Below are 27,462 nucleotides of genomic sequence, written 5' to 3' on the forward strand. Positions count from 1 at the left end.
TCTTATGAGAGAAAAAACGCGGAGTGGGAGGAGATGGAACAGCTGAAAATGCGGAAGTTTTACCAGAAACTCAACGCATCCAGCAAAGGCTTCGTGCAGCACTGCGAGATGTGCAGGGATAATAGCGCTGAGGGCGCAGGCAAAGATTACCAAGACAACGTAGGAAATGTCTAAGTCAGTACTGCAGACGACTAGCCCCGCTTTGCGGGAGGTTAGGGATGGTATTTACCAGCTTAAGAACAATAAAGCTGATGCTAATGATGGTATTAGAGTTGAACACATTCAGATGATCCCGGATAGGCTAGAATTTGTCTGCATCAGCTGATAGGTACAATCGGACAAACAGGACAGCTACCGGAGGAAGGGCCATCTACAAGAAAGGTGACAAGTTAGATCATCATTCTAAATGCACAAATTGTTATTCCAGATCATGTCCCGTCGTTTGTCATCTGTAGTAAAAGAGTTCGTGGGAAGTTATCGAGCATCGATCGCTTAGATCGTTGGAAAACTATGGGCGAGAACCGCTATCCCAGGAAGTGCACAAGACTGGCAAGAGCGACGAGACAAGGTGTGCAAAAATGTTTGGGGAACTATGCTGAACATGCTTGTTTGTATGAATTCCGTTGTAAACTGCTGATGGTGAGGTGATGGAATTTCGTGCCTGTTGTTCAATATTGCGCTAGAAAAAGTTCTGCGGAGAGCCGATCTTCGGTGTCGTGTAGGAGAACAGTATGTGGCGGCCAAGGATAACCACGAGCTCTTCTCACTTTACGGCTGTTAGCATCAAGTAATCCATGACGACCTTAGTTTTTTTTTTTTTTTTTTTTTTTTTTTTTTTTAATTTCTTTATTAGTATCATTCCAAATATTACATTCATTTCTTATATCTAGGTGTTCTGTGTTATTTGACAACACTATCATCCTAATTTGGTAAAACAAATTTAAGATTTAATTAACATTTTGTTAACAACATATTACATTTCATTTGCCGTAGCAGTTCAGTTTTTTTTACAGGTGAGTTGATTTCACCTGCTTATTAGAGAAAAAAAAAAGTTTTTAATATACTTAACCTAACTTAACCTAAACATATAACGCATTAATCGTGGCAATAGAAGATTGTAACGATTTTTGCCTGAAATTATCAATGATTGTATTTGACATTTGTTCCAATGTTTCAACATTGGATATTCTATGTAACTCATTGGTACTATACCAGGGAGGAAGCCTCAAATCATTTTCAAAATTTTATTTTGAATTCTCTGCAGAGCTTTCTTCCTGGTATTACAACAGCTAGTCCATATTGGTACAGCATACAACATGGCTGGCCTGAAAATTTGTTTGAATATCAACAGCTTGTTCTTAAGACAAAGTTTTGATTTTCTATTAATAAGGGGATAGAGACATTTTACATATTTATTACATTTGGCTTGAATGCCCTCAATGTGATTTTTGAAAGTTAAATTCTTATCTAGCATGAGCCCTAGATACTTAACTTCATCTGACCAATTTATTGGAACCCTCCTTCCGTGACAACATGTCTACTTGAAGGTTTCAAATAAAGAGCTTTTGGTTTATGTGGGAATATTATTAGTTGAGTTTTGGAAGCATTAGGAGAAATCTTCCATTTTTGCAAGTATGAAGAAAAAATATCCAAACTTTTTTGCAATCGACTACAGATGACACGCAGGCTTCGTCCTTTGGCGGAGAGGCCTGTGTCATCCGCAAACAAAGATTTTTGACATCCCTGAGGTAGCTCAGGTAAGTCAGATGTAAAAATATTGTATAATATTGGTCCCAAAATGCTGCCTTGAGGAACACCAGCTCTTACAGGAAGTCTTTCAGATCTGGAGTTCTGATAATTAACCTGAAGTGTACGATTTGACAGATAACTTTGAATTATTCTAACAATGTATGTTGGGAAATTAAAGTTTTTTAATTTTACAATCAAACCTTCATGCCAAACACTGTCGAATGCTTTTTCTATGTCTAGAAGAGCAAGACCAGTAGAATAGCCTTCAGATTTGTTGAAACGGATCAAATTTGTTACACGTAAAAGTTGATGAGTAGTCGAATGTCCATGGCGGAATCCGAACTGTTCATTGGCAAAAATTGAATTTTCGTTGATGTGGGCCATCATTCTGTTCAAAATAACCTTTTCAAAAAGTTTACTGATGGAGGAAAGCAAACTGATTGGACGATAGCTAGAAGCTTCTGCAGGATTTTTGTCTGGTTTTAAAATTGGAACAACCTTAGCATTTTTCCATTTGTCAGGAAAATATGCTAATTGAAAACATTTGTTAAATATATCAACTAAAAATGATAAGCTACTTTCTGGAAGTTTCTTGATGAGGATGTAGAAAATTCCATCATCGCCAGGAGCTTTCATGTTTTTGAATTTTTTAATAATAGTTCTCACTTCTTCCAAATCAGTCCCCCAGGCATTTTCGAAAACGTTCTCTTGATTGAGAATATTTTCGAACTCCTGAGTAACTTCATTTTCAATTGGACTAGTAAGTCCTAAATTAAAATTGTGCGCACTTTCAAACTGCATAGCAAGTTTTTGAGCTTTTTCGCAATTAGTTAGTAATAATTTGTTTTCCTCTTTCAATGCCGGTATTGGCTTCTGAGGTTTTTTCAAGATTTTCGATAATTTCCAAAAGGGCTTAGAGCCAGGGTCCAATTGAGAAATTTTATTTTCAAAATTTTTGTTTCTTAATTGAGCAAAACGTTTCTTGATTTCTTTCTGCAAATCCTGCCATATAATTTTCATAGCAGGATCGCGAGTGCGTTGAAATTGCCTTCTCCTCACGTTTTTAAGACGGATCAAGAGTTTAAGATCATCGTCTATAATCACGGATTCAAATTTTACTTCACATTTTGGAATTGCAATGCTCCGGGCTTCAACAATGGAATTTGTTAAAGTTTCAAGAGCATTGTCAATATCAAGTTTAGTTTCTAGAGAGATGTTAACATCAAGATTAGAGTCAATAAACGTTTCATATACATTCCAGTCGGCCTGTAAATAATTGAAAGTGGAGCTGGTAGGATTGAGAATCGCTTCTTGGGATATTTGAAATGTAACAGGGACATGATCAGAATCAAAATCAGCATGAGTAATCAGTTGGCTACAAAGATGACTAGAGTCGGTTAAGACCAAATCAATCGTAGATGGATTTCTAGAAGAGGAAAAACATGTGGGGCTATCAGGGTATTCAATTGGGAAATATCCTGAAGAGCACTCATCAAATAAAATTCGGCCGTTGGAATTACTTTGAGAATTATTCCATGACCGATGTTTGGCATTAAAGTCACCAATGACAAAAAATTTTGACTTATTGCGAGTCAATTTTCGCAAGTCAGTTTGGAGCAAATTAACTTGCTGCCCAGAGCATTGAAAAGGCAAATAGGCAGCTATGAAAGTATATTTACCAAACTGTGTTTCAACAGAAACACCTAAAGTTTCAAAAACTTTAGTTTCAAATGATGAAAACAGTTGATGTTTTATACGCCTATGAATGATGATTGCAACTCCCCCACATGCCCCATCAAGTCGATCATTACGATAAACAAAAAAGTTAGGATCTCTTTTGAGTTTAGATCCAGGTTTTAAATACGTTTCGGTAATAACTGCTATATGCACGTTATTAACCGTAAGAAAATTAAACAGCTCGTCCTCTTTACCATTCAGAGAACGAGCATTCCAATTTAAAATATTTAAATTATTATTTGGATCCATTAGAAAAACGTAATCCAATAACAATTTGATTTGTAAATTTTACACCTACTTGGACTGCTTCAGTCATAGTGGTGGCTTTGAACATTGCATCAATCATTAGATTCAATTGTTCAGTTAGAAAATTAAAATCAGAGGCAGACATGTCATGTGATTTCCCATTGGAATTTCCGGTAGACGAAGAAGCGGAGTTACTTGTGGCGGTAGGGTTTTTTTCCATTTGATTTGAAACAAGTAGAATGGGTACCCATGGATCGAACAGGGAATGAGTTCGAATTTCCTGCTACGATATCGGCAAAGGATTTACCGTGGGTAGATACATTCGAAATAGAAAGATTCGAACGACTACCCGACGAATTAAAATTAGTTTGTGAATGAGCATGATTATGATCTTCCTGATGGGTATTGTAGTGGCGCACCCCTCGTGCAACGAGCGTAATGTAGAGTTCATATGTAGAGATATAGAAAATGGAGAGTAGAAAGGAAGAGAGAGGAGGGAAGAGGATTTTGACTGTGACTATCAGGGTGAACGGTTGTAAGCGGGAAAAGTAAGTTGTGAAAATATATATTTAAAACGCGAATAAAACGAGTGGATTTGCTGCTATTCATCCGAAACCTCTACATCTGGCGACGAGGATAATGGAAAAACTAGTAAGTAAAGCGAAAACTGAAATTGGAAGCATATTTTATCACATTGTTTTATAAGGCCACGCGGGTCAACTTTGACGGGGCGTAGTCCCGAACGAGAAAAAAAAAGAAAGAAAAATGAAGGTTAGGTTACAAAACAGGTGTCGAATCAGTTACAACTCACAAGGACTGTTTTGTATCTTGAATCTGGAATCTTGGACACGCACAAATAGAATGAAGATTTAATATATTGTCTCTGAGGAGAATACAAGAAATGGAGTTATGGGTACAATTTTATGAAACTTTGAGGAGTTAAAGAAAAAAGTTCTGAGGAACTGCTGTTGAGATTACTATACTTAAACGATTGGTTTCGAACTCTGAGGAGATGACGTTGATTCTGAGGAACTTCTGTCGAGAAAGTTAAATCAAAGAATATAAGAAATAATTATGCTGGAGAGCAAAAGTATAACTCTGAGGAGTTTTGGAGGTTATCACTTTGAGAAGTGTGTGAGATTAGGCTCTGAGGAGTTTTGGAGGTTATAACTTTGAGAAGTATGTGAGATTAGGCTCTGAGGAGTTTCTTGTTAACTTTCTTGTGCGTGTTCCGTTAGATGAAAACATTGCCGTATATCAGAGCAGGCAGTGATATTGTCACTGTTAACTGCAATACATGTAACACCACAACGAGATAATAATTTGGTTTTTGTGAAAAAAAAAACTAAATTGATCAAAATTATAAATTTACAGATCGACGAGTCTCGTCCGATTCCTCCATTCCGATGTGAGGAGATTGGAAAGAACCAATTGGCCAAAGAGTGGAAGTGTTGGAGATCGGCTCTCGAGATCTATTTCGAGGCTTATGACGTTTCGGACCAGAAGAAGATGAGAGCGAAGTTGCTTCATTTCGGTGGCAAGCAACTGCAACGTGTTTACGAGAATCTACCCGACGCTGATAAGCTACCTCTGGTATCGACCAAATCGAATTGGTACGACCATGCGATTGCCAAGCTAGATGAATACTTCGAGCCAGGGCGCCAGTATATTCTCGAACGTTGTCGATTGCGCAAAATGCGTCAAGAAAAAAACGAACGATTCGCTCATTTTGTCTTACGCATCAGACAACAGCTCGGAGACTGCGGTTTAGAAAAGTACGCAGCTGATATTCGCGAAGTACTAACTGAAATCTACGTAATTGACGTGATCGTAGAAGGATGTGCTTCGGAAGAGCTTCGTCGTCGAATTCTGCAGAAGGACATCACGTTGGCGGAAGTCGAAAGCATGGGTGCCATGATGGAAGGAGTGGAACAGCAGGTCAACGACTTTACATGTCTCAACGGTAACGAGCAGTCGAGAGAACAACAGGCAGAAAAGGTGTTCAGAGTTCAAAAGCGAGGACCCATGAAACAGCCACCAGTAGTTCCTAACCGATGGCCCAATCGTCGAATGCCTCAAAGCCGAGAAATTAAATGCTTTAACTGTGGCACGCAAGGGCACATCGCTATGTCTGTGGAATGCAAAGCTCGAAACCAAACTTGTCGCCGGTGCAAGCGTGTCGGACATTTTGAGGCTGTGTGCAGAAAACGCTTTGCACCTGCGGACGTGCCATTGCATCAGAAGACGAAGAAGGTACGTCTAGTTGAGAAAATCGATCAAAAGTCGAACGACCTCTCAAGCACCGATAGCAAACTGGACTCTAAATCGGATACAAGCGGAAAATCTTACTACTGTTTCCATTTCGGAAACGACACCAACATTCTGGAATGCAAAATCGGTGGTGTTCTGTTAGATGTGCTCGTGGACTCAGGATCCGACGTTAATTTGATCCACTCGACGGCGTGGGAAACCTTAAAGCAACAACGAGTAGTGGTTTACGAAATGCAAAAAGGAGGCGACGAAGTTATCAAAGGGTTTGGAAGCAAAACACCTTTGAATATTTTGGGATCATTCAAAGCTAAGATCGAAATCGGAAATCAAAGTGAATGCGCCAAGTTTTTCGTCGTAAAGGAAGGTCAACGTTGTATCTTAGGTGATACAACCGCAAAAGCTCTTGGAGTTTTGAAAATTGGTGTCGAAGTTAATCAAGTGAATAATGTTCCATTTGGCAAAATAAAGGATGTACAGGTACAAATTCACATGGATCCGACGTTCAAACCTGTATTTCAGCCGGTGCGACGTGTCCCACTTCCCTACGAGTCTGCTGTGAACCAAAAATTGGATCAACTTCTGGATCGAGACATCATTGAGGTGAAATAATTTCGTCAAATGATATTCTTTTGTTACCATATCAGTCTGAATAATACATGATATTTACTCACCTATTTTTGAATAAATAATTATTGATTCGAATAGGGTAACACTGAAATATACAATAAGCTAAATGTTGTTCAGTAGTAGCACACATCCTTACGTTGAATTTGTTGGAAACACTATTTTAGGTCAAAACAGGACCTACAAGTTGGGTATCGCCGCTAGTCGTGGTAGGCAAGTCGAACGGTGAGCCACGTGTATGCTTAGACCTTAGACGCGTGAACGAGGCAGTTTTACGAGAACGATATCCCATGCCGGTAGTCGACGAGTTACTAGCACGCATCGGTAAGGGCGCAATAAGAAGTAGACTTGATATTCGTGATGCATTTTTACAAACGGAGCTTGCCCCTGAGTCACGTGACGTGACAACATTCATCACCAGCCGAGGTCTCTTTAGATTCAAGAGACTTCCATTTGGGCTGGTTTCGGCTCCTGAGATTTTCCAGAAGGTGATGGAAGAAATCTTGGTTGGATGTGAGGGTAAGTCAAGTTGAGTTGTTACTTATTAAAAAAAAAATAAAATAAAATAAACATTGATTAATAGGGACGGTATGCTACCTGGACGATATATACGTTGAAGGCGAAAACTTAGAGCAACATAATGTTCGCTTAAACGCAGTATACGAACGACTGCGAGATCGTGGGGTGGTTTTGAATCAAGAAAAGTGATCGGTGTTCCAGAAGTTCAATTTATTGGTCATGTAATTTCCCCCAATGGTATACGTCCTTCACCATCCAAAGTCGAAGCCCTCGTATCCTTTAGGCGTCCGGAAAATGCGTCCGAAGTGAAGAGCTTCCTAGGGCTTGCAAATTATATGAATAAATTTATCAATAATTTAGCAACCCTAGACGAACCATTGCGAAGACTAACAGAACAATCTGTAAAATTCGAATGGACAAGCGAACACCAGGCATCTTTTGAAGCCATCAAAAATGCACTTTCACACTCCGTCAGTCTTGGATATTTTAATGTGGAACATGCAACGTCTGTCATCGTAGACGCCAGTCCTAATGCATTAGGAGCGGTGCTAGTGCAGACTGATAATGTTGGGGAACACCGTGTCATATGCTATGCATCTAAATCGCTGACCAAAACTGAGAAACGGTACTGCCAAACGGAGAAAGAGGCGTTGGCGGCCGTTTGGGGCATCGAAAGATTCCAGATGTACCTTCTCGGAAAAAAGTTTGACTTAATTACCGACTGCAAAGCGTTGCTATATCTATTCACCTCACGCTCAAAACCATGCGCTAGAATAGAAAGGTGGGTGCTTCGCCTGCAAGCCTTTGATTATTCGATCAAACATATCGCTGGAGAAAAGAACGTAGCTGACGTTCTGTCACGTCTGGCGACTCTGGTACCAACCCCGTTCGATTATTCCGAAGAGCTTTTCGTTAACGAGATTGCCAATGCAGCCGCTACCAACGCGGCTATTAGATGGGAAGAGCTCGATGCCATTTGTAATGAAGACGATGAAATTCAGGAACTGCTACGAAAACTAGAAGAGGGTCGTTTGTTTGAGCTTCCAGCAGAGTATCGTCTTATTGCACAGGAGCTTTGCCAGGTTGGAAACGTTTTGATGCGGGGCGACAGAATTGTTGTTCCAAAATGCTTGCGTGAAAAGGTACTAGTTTTGGCACACGATGGCCATCCTGGAACACGCATGATGAAATGCCATCTTCGTGCTTCCGTTTGGTGGCCCAAAATCGACACTGATGTTGACACATTTGTTAAGAAATGTCGGGGATGCATGCTGGTTTCCACCCCCGATCCACCCGAACCAATGAGCCGCCGAGACTTACCAACTGGACCTTGGCAGGATGTTGCGATAGACTTTTTAGGTCCACTCCCAGAAGGACAGTTTCTACTGGTAGTCGTGGACTACTACAGTCGATACTTTGAAATATGTGAGATGACTAGTATCACAGCGAAAAGTACGATTGACGAGTTGAGAACTATATTTTCTCGTTTCGGCGTGCCAACAACACTAACGGCAGATAATGCACCACAACTGAGCGAAGACTGCGAACAATTTGCAGAATTTTGCCGCAGCTACGGAATCAAGCTTATCAACACCATTCCGTACTGGCCTCAAATGAACGGGGAAGTTGAGCGTCAAAACAGAACCATCCTCAAACGATTACAAATAGCACAAGAGCTGGGACAAGATTGGCGGATTGAACTCCAGAAATTCCTGCTCACATATCGCGCTTCAAACCACTCCACAACTGGTCGCTCGCCTGCTGAAATGTTGTTTGGAAGGAAGATTCGAACAAAACTTCCGCAGCTGTCAAACTCCCGTTATGATGATGAAGACGTTCGAGACCGTGATGCGATGCAAAAGGAAAAAGGGAAAGAATACAGTGACAACAAAAGGCGGGCTAAGGTGAGGGACCTTGTTGTTGGGGATAGGGTGCTTCTTAAAAGGATGAAAAAAGATAATAAACTGAGTACAGAGTATATGAACGAGGAGTTCATTATATTGCGAAAATGTGGATCGGATTTGATAGTTAAGTCGCTAGTTACGGGAAAAGAATTCAGAAGAAACACAGCACATGTCAAGAAGTGTGAGATATTAAATGATGCTGAATCTTCGACTGGCGCTATGGATACAGAGCAAGATGCATCAGAAACAAATACTACATCTCCGAATGGTGGTTCTTCATCAAATCGGGATGCACAGCAATCACTGGCGGACCAAGGAGGAAAGCGGAAGCGTAAAGAACCAATGTGGTTTGAAGATTATATGCCACATTTTATTAAGAAGTGTTAAGGGGGATGTAGTGGCGCACCCCTCGTGCAACGAGCGTAATGTAGAGTTCATATGTAGAGATATAGAAAATGGAGAGTAGAAAGGAAGAGAGAGGAGGGAAGAGGATTTTGACTGTGACTATCAAAGTGAACGGTTGTAAGCGGGAAAAGTAAGTTGTGAAAATATATATTTTAAACGCGAATAAAACGAGTGGATTTGCTGCTATTCATCCGAAACCTCTACAGGTATGATTCATGATCAAGCGATCGTTAACTGAAAAATGAGCATTGTTCGATACTCTACCAGGCAAATTCCGGAAACGACCGTTATCGTAACGGATATTATCTTTCATCTGCCTGGCACGAGCCTCAATGACCCTTTTGCGTGAAGGACAATTCCAAAAATTGGACTTATGGTTAGCCCCGCAATTACAACATATGAATTTGGTGGTATCTTCCTTCACTGGACAGACGTCTTTGGCGTGAGAAGAACTTCCGCAAATCATGCATTTAGCATCCATGCGACAATTTTTTGTACCATGACCCCACTTTTGGCACCGACGGCACTGAGTGGGGTTCTGGTAATTTCCTCCAGGTTTCTGGAAATGTTCCCATGTCACACGGACATCAAACAAAAGTTTTGCTTTTTCTAAAGCTTTAATATTATTTAGTTCTTTTTTGTTAAAGTGAACAACTTTGAACAAACGTTCAGTTTTGTCGTCATAAGTAAAAAATTTGTGCTTCTTCTCTTCAAGATGTCTGAGAAGAAGTTCACGATCTTTAAGAGTTTCCGGCAAAACGCGACAGTCTCCTTTCTTTGCGATTTGGAAGGAAACCTTGATTCCCCTAATGGAGTTCAAGATCTCCTGCCTAAATCCCCCAAATTCGGAACAACTGACCACGATAGGCGGCACTCTTTGCTTCCTCACTTGAATCAAAGAGCCTGGGCTAGAGGCTGCTTCAATTTGGTGTTCGGAAAATTTATCTAGAGCATCGAACTGATTGCTCATTTCGATACAATTATTCATTTCACCCTTGGAAGAAAGTTCGCATTCCGGGGAAGCGTCCTTTCTTCCATTCTTGCCACGTGTAGTGACAGTTTTAAAACCCACTTTTTTGGAAGGAAGTAGTGAATTCAGAGATTCACCCTTCCTTTTGTTTGTTGTTGATACCATGTTTAATTAATAAACGAAAGAAGACGTGACCTTCGAAAGGTTTTTTCCCAAGACGGTGTCCAAGAAGGATTACCACCGCTAGCTTTCGCCAACGGGTCCAACGAAAAATCGAAGGCACGGATCCAAACAAGGATCGTAAAGGGATCAATAGCAGAAAAAATAGTACTGAAAAGTACTGTTTTAGAAGCACTGAAAAGTACCGTTTTTAATTTTAGCACTGAAAAGTACTGTTTTGTAGCACTGAAAAGTACTGTTTTATTGCTTTAGGTAGTTTTTAAGAAAACTTCCAAGAGCAGAGAGAATTCGTGTACGCACAGCACGAAGGTACGATGCGCACTGATGACGACCTTAGTAACCGAAGTTTGTTAGTTGTAATAATCAATAAAACTTTTCATTCGTTTTCTAACGTTAAACCCTATCAGACGTGTTTTACTTGCGATAGGTTATGGGCCCAGGACATTGGCCGTAACGCAAATACGAAATTGGCCGTAACGTAGTCCTGAAGAAGTTTTTTAAAAAAGACACTACACGTTAATGCTTCCAGTGGGCTATTTGCCCTTTGAAGGAAGCACCACACTAGACAACGGACTAGCATGCAACGCCCAGTGGCACAGTCAGAAAACATTCCTCTCGAAAAGTTTTCGGCCTGAGGCGGGAATCGAACCCACGCTCCTTAGCACGATACGGCTAAATGCCTCGGTGACACTAACCGCACGGCTACGAAGCCACACAAAGTTTTAAGTTTATCAAACGGTAATTGTAAAGATGTTCTCGAGCGCTGGTAGTGGAGGATCTGGAGATGTAGTTTCCGGTGCAGTTCAATCTGGATCAAGGGCAGGAAGTACTGTGGATCCGAGAGTGGTTCGTGCGACTGGTAGTAATAGCATATCTCTTTCGATCGAGAAGCTCAAAGGCCGAGAAAATTACGCGTCATGGGCGTTCGCCATAAAGATGACCTTAATACGTGAAGGTTTCTGGTGCGCTATTATGCCAAAGGAGGGTCAAGTCGTCGATGAAGATATTCAAATGCGAGCGTTATCATCAATTTGTCTCAGTCTCGAAAAGACTAACTACAGTCTAGTCATGGATGCGAAGGACGCACAAGAAGCCTGGAACAAGTTGAAGTCAGCATTTCAAGACGATGGAATTTATTTGTTGCAGCAACTAACGTCGATACGGTTGGAGAATTTTGAAAGTACGGAAGCATATGTGGATGCGTTGTTCTCAACAAGTCACAAGATAGCAGAAATCAAGTTCCCCGTAGCCGATGAGTGGTTAGCGTCTTTATTATTGATTGGACTACACAAGTATTATGCCCCGATGGTGATGGGTTTAGAAGCGTCTGGACAAGCTTTTAAGGCAGATGCAGTGAAAGCGAAAATCCTGCAAGACGTTAAGGTGAAACATGGACCACGAAGCGCAAGAGATGAGGGAGCATTCTACAGCGGAGCGGAGCGAGAACACCAACCCCAGCGTCGTGAGAAGCAATCAACAAGAGTCAAAGAGGATCGAGCGTGCTATTATTGTCAGAAGGTAGGACATTACGCGGCAAATTGTCCCGAGAAGCCTAACCAGAAGACCAGCAAGGGACGAGCAATGTGCGCAGTTTTGGAAGTCGGTGACGTGGACCAAGGAGAATGGTATTTCGACTCTGGTGCCACCACACACATGGCAAAACTTGGATGGAATCTACACGGTAAGCAGGAGATTTCTTGTCAAGTTAGTACGGCGAACAAAACCAGTATGATGACCAGAGTCAAAGGCGTCATAAGTCTGGATTGTGTTGAAGGCCCTGTGGATGTACAATAAGTCCGTCAGTCAGCAAGATAGGCAGCAAAGGTTTCACGGTGAAGTTCACAGCAAGTGGCTGTACAGTGCTGGATGAAAATGGACAAGTTTTTGCGTCGGGAATAGCCGAAGGAGGATTATATCGACTGAATCGGCAGGTACAAAATGCGTTTTTATCAAGTGAGTTGGAAGCATGGCATCGAAGGCTTGGTCACCTGAATGTGCAGAGTTTGAAACAACTGAAGCAGATGGTCACTGGCTTTGAATCGAACAAGATGGATAATTTGAATTGCGTAGCATGTTTTCAAGGCAAACATTCCCGAGACCCATCTCCAAACAGTGAATCCAGAGCAAGCACGCCGTTGGAGCTCGTACATACGGATTTATGCGGACCATTTGAAGTACCTTCGTTGGCCGGTAGTCGATGTTTCGTTAGTTTTATTGATGATGCTACTAGGAAAGTTTTTGTGTATACCCTGCGGACCAAAGATCAAGTATATGAAGCTTACGAAGATTTTAAAGCAATGGTTGAACGACAAACTGGTTTCAAGTTGAAAATTTTAAGAAGCGACAATGGACGAGAATTTATCAACGGTCGGTTTGGAAAAAGTTTGAGGCGTGATGGTATTCGGCATCAGAAATCTTGTCCGTACACACCAGAACAGAACGGAGTGGCGGAAAGAATGAATGGAACAATTCTGGAGAAAGCTCGAAGCATGTTGAATGACGCAAAAATGCAGAAGAAATTTTGGGCTGAAGCTGTGAATACTGCGGTATATTTGATCAATCGCAGCCCAACACGAACGTTACATGGTAAAACTCCAGAAGAAGCGTGGACGAATAAGAAGCCGTACGTTGGACATTTTAAGATTTTTGGTTCTGTTGCCATGGTGCATGTTCCGAAACAGAAAAGGTTGAAATTGGATCCGAAATCAACGAAATGTGTATTCGTCGGTTATGCAGATGATGTTAAAGGCTACCGACTGTACAACCCGGAGAATGGAGGGATTATTATTAGCAGAGATGTGAAGATACTCAATGAAGATCAATGCAATGGAGAAATAGCCAACAGAGATGATAAGGTAGATTTTTTGGAAATTGAATTTTCTGACGTGATTGACGAACTCTGAGCCCCAGAGATGCTGGAAGGAGAACAGGTAAATGAAATTGAACCGAAAGCAAATGAAGAAGAGATATCCAACGCAGCAATTGATGATGGGGAAGATTCTAGCGATACCAGCAGCAGTTCAGGGAACGATTTCGAAGATGTTAGCGACGAGATTGCGCTCCCACCGCAATCAGTTAGACCAGCTTTCCAAGAGCATGAGTTTAGGCGCAGCGGTCGGGAGCGCCGCCACCCAGGCAAGTATACTGATTTTATAACTTATAGTACGTATACTGGCCAAATTGTATCTCAAAACCCACAGTCGACGGCCAGAATCACAAACGGTAACTCTACAATGAACAGTATTGAGTCAATGAGCGATCCAACCACTTATGAAGAGGCATTGAGCAGACCAGACCGGAAGCTATGGCTCGAGGCGATGCAGGCGGAGATCGCTGCCCTGCAGTCCAATCAAACGTGGATCCTAGAAGACTTACCAGACGGAGCAAAAGCCATCAAGAATAAATGGGTTTTTAAAATAAAACGAGGACCAGATGGAAAAGTTGACTGCTATAAGGCACGTTTAGTGGTCAAAGGATGCTCACAGAGGCCAGGCATCGACTCTGATGAAGTGTACGCTCCGGTAGTGCGATATTCGACATTACGATATTTGATGGCATTAGCGGTAAAATTCGATTTGGAGGTAGATCAAATGGATGCAATCACAGCATTTCTACAAGGTAAGCTGAACAATGAAGTAATCCATATGCAGCAGCCAGAGGAATTTGTAACGGGTCCGACGAAGGTGTGCCGACTTCAAAGATCGCTTTACGGCCTCAAGCAATTTAGTAGAATATGGAATCAGCAGCTTGATAAAACGTTACGAGAATTTGGACTGGAACAATCAAAAACGGATCCTTGCTTGTACTATTCAATTGAAGAAGAGAATATGCTGTTCATTACAATTTACGTAGACGATTTTCTTATATTCACTAATGACACAAACATGAAGAAACGCTTGAAGAAATTCTTGTGTAACCGATTTCGCATGAAGGATTTATGTCAAGCGAAGTATTGCTTAGGACTACAAATCACCAGGAATGAGGAACGAGGAGAATTATTGTTAGACCAACGTAAATATATTGAAGACGTACTGGACAGATTCAATTTGGCAAATAGTCATCCCGTTTCAACACCATTCGAACCTAGCGAGCGTTTGGACAAATCAATGGCCCCGAAATCAGAGGAAGAAATTGAAGAAATGAAAAAGGTTCCATACAAAGAAGCTGTTGGATGTTTGCAATACATATCACAAGCCACGCGTCTGGATATTTGCTATGCAGTCAACGCAGTTAGTCAATTTAGTTGCAATCCAGGTCAAAAATATTGGGCGGCCGTCAAAAGGATTTTCCGTTATTTGAAGGGAACGATCAACACCAAGCTCTCGTTCATTAAGAATGGCAACGATGAAATCATTGGCTTCACCGATGCAGATTGGGGAGGAGATATGGACACTCGACGATCAACTACGGGATACGTTTTCATGCTTCAAGGTGGAGCGATTCCATGGAATGTTAAAAGGCAACCAACAGTAGCTTTATCATCGTGCGAGGCAGAATATATGGCGTTATCACGAACGATTCAAGAAGCGTTTTGGTGGAGAAATATGCTGAAGCAAATTTTTGGAGAAAGACAAATCAAGATTTTCTGTAATAAGCAATCTGCTATCGCCATAGCCAAAAATGGAAGCTACAACCCTAGGACAAAGCATGTCGATATACGTTTTCACTTTGTTCACGATGCTATTGAAAATGGTTCAGTGGTAATCAATTACGTGAATACTAAGGACCAAGCCGCAGACGGATTTACCAAGCCTTATGTACAATCCGGAGTCTCTACCATGAAAAGGATCATCGGAATCAAGGATTAGGGAGGAGTGTTAGCATCAAGTAATCTATGACGACCTTAGTAACCGAAGTTTGTTAGTTGTAATAATCAATACAACTTTTCATTCACTTTCCAACGTTAAACCCTATCAGACGTGTTTTACTTACGATAACGGCAAACCCAGTATCCGGTAGGTGGCTAAAGCTGGAAGGATACGATAGGCATGGTATGTTGCAAGAATGCTCGATACCAACTCTCCAAAGGCGTGTAGTGCAACGAGGTAGGCAGGGATGTCAAGTCAATTCTTCAAAAATCTGGAAGATTTTGAAAATTTGTCTGGAAAATCGCTGGATTGTCTGGATCGTATTTTATTTAAAAAACCTTACAAATTCATTTCAATTTTTTTCTGGATCTCCTAGATTTCTGTAAAATGGGGCCTCAAAAATCTGGGATATTCCAGACAAATCTTTAAGGTTGGCAACGCTGGAGGTAGGTGGGCGGATCAAGTGCTCAACGATTTGGCGAGTTTGGGATAGAACCGAGGATGGAGAGAAGGCGTGAAACTATTGATTCAGTATTATCCGGTCACACAAAGCTGAGAATCAAGCTCTGACGCAGTAGGGACATAACACCAGGAAAAGAAAGAAAAAGGCCTTGATTTAGAGTTTCCGCAAACCTCTTCGTTTCGACTGTAACGTAAAGTATTGCAATAACCCATTTTTGGAAGCTGCTTCCTTTCAGCAAACCATTCGCATAGGGGAGCCAACGACAACGACGCTACATGGTCTCAAATGTATCGTCGTTAGGTAGGACATCGAAACGCAACTGAGGAAAACCGGAGACGATTCAAGTTGATATCCACTATGCGATAACGTTCACTTAACTTTATTGTTATCGACCCGCTCCGCCACATGGTATACCGGCTGATCATAGTAGGCCGTCACCCGGCACGCAAAGTGCGAACTGTGGGGTTTCTATTCGCTACTGTTAGTCTCTGGTTACTTCGATGAATAAGGAAGGATGCATGATAGTGTCTGTAATGAACTTGTGCACAAGTATGGTATGTACAGAAAGTAAATCGTCATTATTACTGTGCATGGCGCATGAGATAGCGGTATCCATTTTCGCTGGAAATCGTCGGCACGTGATTATTTGATTTGAGCATCATAAATGACAATTTCACGGAAAAGGGATGTGTTTTCCATTGGTGTGATTTCCTGGCACTCCATTAGGAGCTATAGCTACCGCCCACCACGGCGTCGTTCAATTGCGACTGAAATATACTCTTTGAACGATGTTGGTGGTGTAGTAATTCAAGCGTGGTCGTTGATGGGCTTGGATCAGTCGAGGGGCCGTTGGGATTTGATAGGGAGGGTATTTTTATTCTAATTGTTCCAGCCCATATGTTGCTGCCAAGCCTTCTCATTAGGATGGTCAATCAACTGTGGACTTAAATTAGTCTAATGTGAGACTAATTACAGTTAGTAATTGATATCTATTTGTGAGCGGAATTCTGCTTCACACGATAGTCTTTTTTCGTCTTTCTCGTTGCTAAACCTAAATAAGTTTCCTAACATCGCTTTTTCTTTCGTCAACCTAGGGAGCCGCTTTGCCTACGATGGCAACTCCAGTTCTGACTCGGAGGAGGAAATACTCCGCCGGTTGAAGTTGCAGCAGTCCTGTAGTCTACACAGCAGTGGCCAGCTGTCACGGTACGGTGCCGGTGCCCTGAGTCCGCTAGATCCCGATCTAGCGCCCAGTTTGGGTGGCTTGCAGCACATTACCATCGGTTCACCGTTGGATGAAGGGCAACTGAGTAGGAAGGAGAGCCGTAAGCATCATCATCATCATGGCCACGGGCACCATCATGGCAGTGGCAACGGTCATCATCACCATCATCACAGCGGTCGGCACGGATCGTCGAGAGATCCTTTGGCGTTGGCTGAACGAGGTAAGATCGGGATGCCGCACTCGAGTAGCGAATGCAGCTCGAATAGTTCGGTGGAAGCTTCGGTGGAGAGCAATACGGGTTTGGTAGGTGGCGAGAAGAAAGATCGACGACTGATCCTGCAGTCTGCGGGAGGGGGGATGAAAAGTAGTACCCCAGCGAAGGAGATGCCTTTGGCGGATGGTAAGAAGGACCAAGGGAGCAATGTTGTCGGTTCGAGTACGAGCACAAAATACAACAGACTACCTTTGCAACAGCAGGATAGTTTGGAAGATGTCCCAGATATCAACAGCAATCAGGATGTAAGTATACACATTGTCCAGAGTTGTCACAATCTCTAAGATCTCTGTCTTGTAGTGCATCGTAGTCCTCTCGCAGGAACCTCTGTTCGATACGAGCGATCTTAAATCGCTCAAGTCTGACACGGGAACGATCGGTCCTAGACCGGAGAGTCCTACTTCAACCAGCTGTCCGAACGGTACTCTGGAGGTGTCCCTGCTGTACGACGCACCGATGCGCAAGATGACAGTTCATGTCCTTCAAGCACGAGGTATCCCATCTCGACAAAGTGCGAGTAGTGCACCCAGCAATCCCGCAGATCCACCCAATCCCAAGAGCACTCAGCAGACTACCCACACCCAGGTAAGGTTGCTGATGTTGCCAAGCAAGAAGCAAAAACACAAGACCAAGATCCGATCCGGGGAGAATCCACAGTTCATGGAGAGCTTCTTGCTGCATCGGGTCAACCCGGAGGAGGTCAACTCGATGGGTTTGAGAATTCGGGTGTACGGGTGCGAGCGAATGCGACGGGAGCGGCTGATAGGGGAGTCTATTGTAAGCTTCGCCAACATCGATCTGGAGCTGGAAACGAATCTTTGGCTACCACTGGAACCGAGAGCGAACTCCGCGGTAAGTATCGATTGATTTCTCGGATATTGTAAATCTAATGTGGGCTTCGTAGCCGTGTGGTTAGTGTCACCAGGCATTTAGCCTCATCGTGCTATGGATTGTGGGTTCGATTCCCGCCCCGGCACAGAGGAGCACCTAGAGTAAATTCGTGGCCATAATTTCGATTTTGAAAAAAATAGATTTTTGGCCCCGCTATATTTTTTAAACATAGCTAATAGTATGCCGCATGTTGTGGCTACATTGAAAAGACATCAAATAAATTTGAAAAAATGTTGAAAGAGTTCAAAAAAGCAGGTTTTTGAATGGTGTTTTCATTTTTTTATATTATATAATCAGAATTATTGTTTCCATATGAACATTTTTGCCAAAATAAACATATATTTTTAACTGAACTTTTTATTTATGAATATAAGAAGAGCTTCTGCATAAAATTACACAGCGTAACAAAAATGACACTTTCGCGTGTCTCAAGGATCAAATTATGTGTCTCTAGTAGATTTTGGGTCGCTGAATCTGATGCCATTCTCAGAAATGTTCCAGCACGTCACAATTTTTAGCTACAGGTCGCCAAAGTTGTATAAAACACTGGTTTTATTGATGTTTACATGAAATTTAAAGTATGATTTATAACTTTTTTGTGATACAATCTACCAAACATGCTAAATAGGACTTGAACTTTCAATTTAGATACAAATCAGTTGAAATTTTACGATAAAATTTAGGTTAAATCGATTTTTTTCAACATGTTTCAGTCTTCATATAAAATTCTTCGTTTCTCTTATATGGCATAATACAATACTTTTCTGAACCACCAAAAAATAACATTTTACCATCGAAAGTATTATGAACTTCGTTGATAATTATTGTTCTATACATAAAGTTTGAATTCTGTGACAAATTGAGCAAACAAATTGCCGTACAAGTTGGAAAACTTGCATGCAAGTTGGCTGAAACAGTCAAATTTAGCATTTTCAATAGTCAATATCTCAAAAACTAGACGTGCCATGATATTTCTGAAAACGGCAATGGACTCAGCAACCCTTAATTTAGTAAATAGCGGTATTTTGGTTCTTGAGACAAAACCGGGTTCCGCAGTGTTATCCAAAAAAATATTTTTTATTTGTTTATTTTCAAGGCAATTTTGCACAACAAAATTTTAGTAATTTTTGGTAAACTGAAAAAGTGACCTTATACGGCAATATCCGGCAAAGTTTCGACCACAGTGTGAAACTTACATATGTTAGCTATCAATACAAGCATAAAACTTTTCCGCATATTTCCGCACTTGAATTTTTAAGGCGTTTGAAAATATCAGTTTTTACCATTTTTTTTCGAATATTTTTAGCCCGCTTTTCAATAACCTTCTATCTCTAATCATTTAAAGTGCATGTTCTTAATGCGTTTGTTCAATGTGATGTCCGGAGAAATTATAATTTAAACATTTTTCTCTTATTTGCATAACTGACATAAGTAAAATTGTTAATTTTATAAATAACGTTTATCACAGTTTTTACACATGACATCGCCAAATCAGATTTTGCAAATTTTTAAAATAAACAGAAATGCTTTGTAAGAGACACAATGGTGCCATGGTTTAAATCTCCATGTTTTTTAAACTTCTTCTTCTTCTTATTCTTCTTGAAATTACGTCCCCACTGGGATAGAGCTTTCTTCTCAGCTTAGTGTTCAATGAGTACTTCCACAGTTATTAACTGAGAGCTTTCTTTGCCTAAATTGCGATTTTCGCATTTGTATATCGTGTGGCAGGTATGATGATACTCTATGCCCAGGGAAGTCAAAGACATTTCCATTACGAAAAGATCCTGGACTGACCGGGAATCGAACTCAGATACCTTCAACATGGCATTGCTCTTAAGTCGCGCACTATAACCTAAGGCTAAGGAAGATCTATAAATCTATGTAATTTATATATGGGAGAGTTTGAAGTAACAGCACATTAATAGGTTTTCAGAAATATCGTTATTTCAGTTGAAATGGATAATTATCCTTGTTTTTTTATCTGTTCCCTTCAATGTTGTCAATGCCAAACAACTAAATACAGGAAAACAAGTCCGACGGTAAACCTCACTGGCTCATGTACAGAAATTTTCTAACAAATGTGGGTTTAGTGCTAAAAATAAACTCTAAAATAAAAATTTGGGGGATTCCATTTCGGTGTGAAATTCGCCACTTGTCAATGCGATTATTGTGAGTTTTTGAAATTACTCTACATACTGAGTTCCGGCTCCCTGAATACGAATATGCTCTTCAAAAGAAAACTATATTTCTGGAAATAATGAAAAAAATAAAATAAACAATAATTTCGCGGAAAACTTGAGGCGTATTTGAAAAGGATTTTCCTGATGTCTAACAGATACTGAATTATTTCAACAAAATGAGCTCATTGGTACGAGTTTTGTTGGTGTTATCTGGTTTGGAGCTGTAATTTAGGCATCCTAACAAACTTTCAGGCTGTTTTAGAATGTTTGTCAAAATCGTACCGTACATGATTCTTGAATTTTACATTATTTTTATAGAAATAAACATTCTTCAACGCAAAACTCTTCACGACGTTCGATCCAACAATATTCAACAACGTTCGTTCACGCCATTGTTTGAAAAAAGTCGACTGTATTATACGCATAAAAGTCCATTTCATCGAGTATTATGGTCCCAAATTTCAGAAATGACGGGTATCTAAAGGATTCTCAACAGACTTGAAAGTTGTGTGTGATAATTGGATGAATTAATCAATAAATAACATGATTTTATATTCATGGGAATAGGAGTCCAGCTGTAAAATTTTCACATAATTATGAAGGAATTCTTATGAAATTCGTCTACTTTTTCATTAAAATTTTAAGACTGATGGGCTTAGGCTGACTCCTCATTTTGTTGATGCGATTGACATTTACAAAATATAGATAGTCCAAATAATCCGTTCGTGATATCTTGAAATTTTTGGATCAGATTTTTGTAAAAATGAGGCATACATATTTTTTTGCAAAAGGCATGGAGAAAGCGTTTCATATATTCAATATACCAGTCAATTTTATTATTCCATTAAAGGGAAATTTGATTTTATAAATTCCAAATGCAATATTGCATTGTATTCTTTTAGAAGAAAAAGAATATCTGAAAATGAATTTCTGAGCATACCTAAAAAAAATGTTTGAGCTGGTATATCCAATAACTGTTAAAATTCTAATTATTCATCGATTGCTGACCCTCTTGACGAGCTAGAGGCGCATTAACTTATGCCGTACAAATCTGTTTTCCATCTGTTGCTAGAATATTCGAACTCAAAAACTGTTTGTCTTCGACGGCATTTTTTTCGATACGAATAACTGATGTGTGGATAATTGTCCAGAAACGATTCGAAATTATTCCTAATTAAGTTATAAAAGCTTTTTAGTCAATATTAAGGTATGAGCAGATTGTTTAGGGGAAAAAAATAATTTTGGCCATGATTTAGCCAAATAACTCTTGTGTGCCCGGACGAAAAATTTTCGTGAAGAATGATTTCCGACTGTGCCACTGGGCGTAGCATGCTTAGTCCGTTGCACGTCATAAAAATTAACAAGGCAGTCTCTTCACTGATGTACCGTTTTGATTCATATTACGGACACTTAAGGCCTCAGTGAAGTATAACCCAGCATGGACCATACAAAATAAAAAATTCTGTATGATTTTTTAGCGTTATCGAGCGTCGGAAGCCCATAACTTTCGGATGGTGGGTAAAGAATACGCGTCCGCAACTTGAATAATTTTAAATAAATCAAAACGTGTGGCTTTTTCATGATTCTTATTCCGGACGCCCCCTCACTTTACCTCATATTCCGGACGCTTTGATTCGAATTACGGACAGCTCATGATAATCATTAATGGAACAGTCAAATCATCAATTGAAATCGTTCAACCACTTAAGAGACGTCTAAGGTAGTTGGGCATTATAAATTTGCAATGATATTTATGGAAAAAACCTAATAAAACGAGCCTCGAAAATGAGAACTTTTGGACGGCGAAAATTGAAACATTTCGTGTGAAATGTTTCCCATACAAACGAGAGTGTCCGGAATTTGAAGCTGTCCGTAATATGAATCAAAACGGTAAATATCGAGTTTCATTATAAACATGTGACGTCACTCCTATCGAACCATATACCTTCCGGACCACTAGATCATTTTTTTTCGCAAATTTGTTCGAGGTGGATAGGAATGACGTCGTCAAGTAGCTGTCAGTTTTCGGAGTATATCACCTTCTTAATTTTAGTACACCGTGGTCCGTTGTCTAGTGTAGTGCAAGATTATTATGATGACAGGTTTACCGATCTTAGCAGTCAGTGGGTGCGCGGTGTGGTTAGCTGCGGGGAAGGCGGAAGTGACAGCTGGCGAGTTGGCTAGCTGGCGGGTTTGTGTACTCAACCGTTTCTATGGGGTTGTTAGGGAATGTTTATTCCAACAAACATAAACACAGTGAAGTGGAAAATTTTTCCAGCATTTTGTCGCGAATCAAATTTTCGTCTTTAATGTAGTATTCCGGTGTTTTGTGTCGAAGAAAAGCAGATTATTTGAAAAATTGGTTTACAATTGCATGTAATGCATGTACATGTGGAAATTTCGAATAGTGCAGCGGGTGAGAGCCACCCACCACCGATGGTTTACCGATGAAAGAGAGGTTGCGCCACGGTGTCGCCGTCTGACGATGACGGTTGTATTCTTGTAACTTTATCTCGTAAGTTAAGTCATTCTACTATCAGTGCATTACACAGTGAAGTAAATTCAGATACTTTGCCGCGTATACCACACAGATGTGGGTGTAAAAGAAACATTCTATACCTACTGTGTCACGCCATGCATCTGATATCGAAACAACCAAAACAAATTCGCCAGCTGTCACTTGGCATTTCAAAATGGCGGAATGGGAAATCTGACACATTGGGCTACCTCCCTTCTAGATACCTTCACTGAGGAAACTGAAGTTATGTTATTCATAATACCTTTCGTATGAAACAGTATTTTCTTAACTGAAAAACATTTCATACGACGCGTATGATTTTCATAACTCGCTTATGAAGAACATACGAATTAGATTCAAGATTCATACGCGGTCCTATAACATTTCATACGATGTGCTTATGAAATCCAAAGCAAGCCTTGTTTGAAAAATATCATACGTTTTTCTTATGAACCGAGCATCAAAACGAAACAAAATGGCGTTTGAACAAATGAAGCTCGCGAGTTGTAAAGTTCTGGTGAAAACGATGGCTATGTTTAGAGGTAAATAGTAAAAGAATAATATTCAAATTCATTTGTTAATATCGATAATTCTATGTAGAGTGGAGCAAATATGGCGGCTCGGGCTAAACTTTGTCTCGTGCAATGGCAACAGAATGGAAATACGAAGTTTTCTTGAGCGTGGCATCGAAAACGTGAGTTTGTTTATTAGGTTTAATATTATGTTTCAGTAATTGATAATCGGCTATCTTCTTCAGAATCTGTCCAACTTATCAATAGTGAAGAAGAAGCTTTCCGCTAAAAGCTTGGCACCGAGCTTTTTCCAGTTTTACAACGGCAAAATTCGATTGGATGACAATTTCAACTGGGAGAAACACTATATATTTGTTATTAAACAATGATAAAATGTATACTTTCTGATAATGGGTTGTTTCCTTTTTAAAATTTGGTTGTATAAATTTAAGAAAACTACGAGAACACCTCTTGTTATAATTAAAATATTGCAAAATATATAATAATATGAAATACATTACATATATATTCATATAAAGATCATACTTGAACATACTGAGCTTCATATAAGTACACTTCGATGTTCATAACAATCATCTTTAGATTTCATACGACACTTTTATGGAATCTATACTACTGTACTGCAAAACTCATACCATACCACATGCTAATTCGTTCATAGCGCCATTGTATGAAATTTATTTCATTTTCTTTTGGTAAAATTTCATAATCGTTTCGTATGGAAATCGAAATATTTTTTTCCTCAGTGTTGGTGTGGTGCTTCCTTCAAAGGGCAAAATGCCCATTGGAAGCATTAACGTGTCAGTGTCTAATGTTCCAAATGTACGTTTCAGAACACCGGTTCTACGAGTGATCTGTTGAGTTTGGCACGATCGGACAGTACGGGTTCTACGACGTCTATGCAGCATGGAGGTGTTCCAGAATTGCTTCTGGGACTCGGTTACAACGGAACTACGGGTCGATTAACGGTTGAGGTAAGACATCTTTCAAAATCTCCGTATGGCCGGAGTCTAAAATCTGTATTTCCACCAATTCCAGATCGTGAAGGGCAGTCAATTCCGCAACCTGGCGTTGAACAAGGTCCCGGATACGTACGTCAAGCTGTGTCTGGTCAGCAGCATGGGCCAGGAGATGGCTCGGGCGAAGACCTCCACGAGACGTGGTCAACCGAATCCGTTGTTCAAGGAGACGTTTATCTTTCAGGTATTCTACCCTAAGAAAGATGTGTTCCTCGAGTTCTAATCCTCTTCTTCCAGGTGGCCTTATTCCAGTTGAACGACGTCACACTGATGGTGTCGGTGTACGCCAAGCGGAACATGAAACGCAACGAAATGGTCGGCTGGTTCAGTTTGGGGCTGAACTCGAGCGGTCCGGAGGAGAACGCCCACTGGGGCGACATGCGGGAGGCGATGAACCCCCGCTCGGAGTTGGTGACGCGATGGCACGTGCTGGTGGATTCCTGATTTAACTAGCTAGGGCTCTCCCCTCGGCAGAGCACGGTCATCAGTGAGGATATTGCCGAAGTAGCGATCCCCGGTCGGCGGATGTCGACGTCGTCCCGCTATAACCATCATCACCGGAGCCGTCGAAGCTCCGGAAGTATGGCGTCGACGTTGACCAGTCCAGAGGTTCCGCCGGTGGCGTTATCGTCGCAGCCAGCCGTTACGGTGGCACAGCCGCAGGCGCCCACCACAATCCCGTGGGATCGGGACTCGGTGGCCGTCGATATCTCATTGATGCCAGGGAGTGACCTAGAGTTTGTTTAAAACCATGCACGATTGAGACAAGTATAAGGAAGGATGAACGAGTGTGGGAGAAGTGCAAAACCGTTACGTTTGTAGATGTGTCATGTATGTATGAATGTTTGTCTGTGGTGTGGGGTAATAGTCGTGACATTCAGTTTTGCCTGCAAATTGTCAAGCAGTTTATCAACCAATGTGGCACACGTTTTAGTTTCAATCTTATAAATGAATTTTGATGTTTCAATCGTGTCGTATTTAGGCGTAAGATTTATGCACTCAATCTAAGACGTGTTGGATGTGGCTAATAGGTATGTTTGATGGATAAGAAATCATATTTTTCCACAGGAAAAAAAGCATAGAGGAAGGTAGTACACGAAGCTTTAATAGTAGAGCAAACCACAAGAATGGAACATGCAGGAGGAGAATACTGTTGTGGGAAGGATTTTGCGGCTAGAAGTGTCAGACCAAATGCTGAACTTCGGCTTCTATCGACTTAAGGTGCTATTTGACAGATTCAACGGAATCAACTTTTTGGGAAACTAGAGAAAGTTTGTCACGCTAGATCGAAAAGCTATGTAATATTTTTGCCAAGAGGAAATACTGCCTTTTGGTATGATCGGAAATTTTAATGCAAGTGTAAATTAAGTTATCCTTACAGATTGTATCGTTATTCATTATGACAAACTTTTCCAAGTTTCATATAATTTGGAAACTATTTATTTTGCAGTGTTTATTTTTAATTTCTTAAACAAGGGTTTTATTTTTATATAAGTTGAAGTATTTATGATTCACATTTTGTTTTCAATACAAATACTGTGGTCTGATTCGGGTCAAGTTTCAAACATTTGTTACACTGGAACAATTACACTGTGAATTCTGTTGTAATCGATGGTCGAATTCATGATTCGATCTTCTTTTTCTTGCACAGTGCACAAAGTGGAGTCCAGAACATGTCTTAGTTTAATTTCTCGATTGATTAAAGAGTTCATTTTTAAGTTTGGACAACCCCAGATTATACATACATAGATACATTCTAAAGGATCCATTGACCGGTGGATTCTTCATTATACAGAAATGTTGAACGGGGTCCGTCCCACTCGGGTTTAGATTGGGACTTTAACAGCTAAATTAAAAACAATTAATTACAAAATTACTGGTACTTAACGGTTGAATTGAATTCATGGAAGGAAAAGGTAAGAAAAACCTTCATCATAGCAAATAGAAAGGGTATAGATAGAGGAAAGGTACAATACTACTATTCTAATATCACAGGAACTACAGGCACAATTGCTCGAGCAAAGGGTTTGCTGATGTTGCACATCCCGTCCAAAACTTTGGGAGGACACGTTGGAACCAGTCGTTGATTTTTTCCATTTTTGCAATTTCGTGAACGCCATCTGTTGGATACTGTGGGTCTAGGTTCAGAATCATTTTTAGTATCCTCGGAGACAAACCAGCCAACGGCTGAAAGTCTCGATAATAAAGATAATAATAATAATTTTTAGTATCCTATTTTGTTTCACTTGAAGCTTCTTTCTATGAACAGCTGCGCAGTCATACCAGGCGGGAAATCCGTACGTCATTGACGGCTTGAACACTGTCTTGTAGATTAGGAGCTTTTAGTTCGTAACCAACCGTGAACGCCGATTGATTAGGGCGTAAAGCATTCTTATTAATTTGTTGCATGTTCTGAGAGTGTTCTGAATGTGGGTAGCGAACGTTAGTTTGCGGTCCATAGTTAGTCCAAGATATCTCGCGTCGTTTGACCATGGAATCTCGCGACTTCATACAGAGATCTGATTTTGCGGAAATTGTGGGGACTTCATTTGCGGGTGAAAAAAATCGCCTGTGATTTATCCGCGTTGGTTTTGATTTTCCATTTTTCTGATAAGATTCGATGGAGTTTTGGGCCGATTGTAGCTTGGTGATTACTATGGCGGGGTCAGAATCGGATGCGACAAAACCCGTATCGTCAGCGAAGAGATAATTGGGCTTATTCTACGAGTGGCGTGAGGTGACAATTGTCGGTGTCGTATAGCGAGGTGGCAATTCTCGACTCGAGTGAAGTGACTCGCCGTGCAAATCAAATGGAGAGTCACTTCACTCGAGTCGAGAATTGTCACCTCGCTATACGATACCGACAATTGTCACCTCACGCCACTCGTAGAATTAACCCAAATAATGAACATCTTCAAGCATCACTAGGTCAGCACTGCCCATAAC

The 27,462-nt window shown here is 40.7% G+C and overlaps 1 protein-coding gene across 2 annotated transcripts in view; it reads left to right on the forward strand.

Annotated features, from left to right (window-relative positions):
• The window catches only part of LOC5579823 (synaptotagmin-14), a 95,737-nt gene extending 69,272 nt beyond the window's left edge, over positions 1–26,465 (forward strand). For both annotated transcript variants that reach the window (XM_021838852.1, XM_021838851.1), the window contains exons 3-7: positions 16,971–17,620; positions 17,676–18,227; positions 24,331–24,471; positions 24,536–24,700; positions 24,754–26,465. In XM_021838852.1, coding sequence (XP_021694544.1) covers positions 16,971–17,620; positions 17,676–18,227; positions 24,331–24,471; positions 24,536–24,700; positions 24,754–24,960 — 1,715 coding nt within the window. In that variant the 3' untranslated portion in view covers positions 24,961–26,465. The remainder of the gene's footprint in view (positions 1–16,970; positions 17,621–17,675; positions 18,228–24,330; positions 24,472–24,535; positions 24,701–24,753) is intronic.
• The last annotated feature ends 997 nt before the right edge of the window (positions 26,466–27,462 follow it).

Source organism: Aedes aegypti, chromosome 1, assembly GCF_002204515.2.
Source record: "Aedes aegypti strain LVP_AGWG chromosome 1, AaegL5.0 Primary Assembly, whole genome shotgun sequence".
Lineage (NCBI taxonomy): Eukaryota > Metazoa > Arthropoda > Insecta > Diptera > Culicidae > Aedes > Aedes aegypti.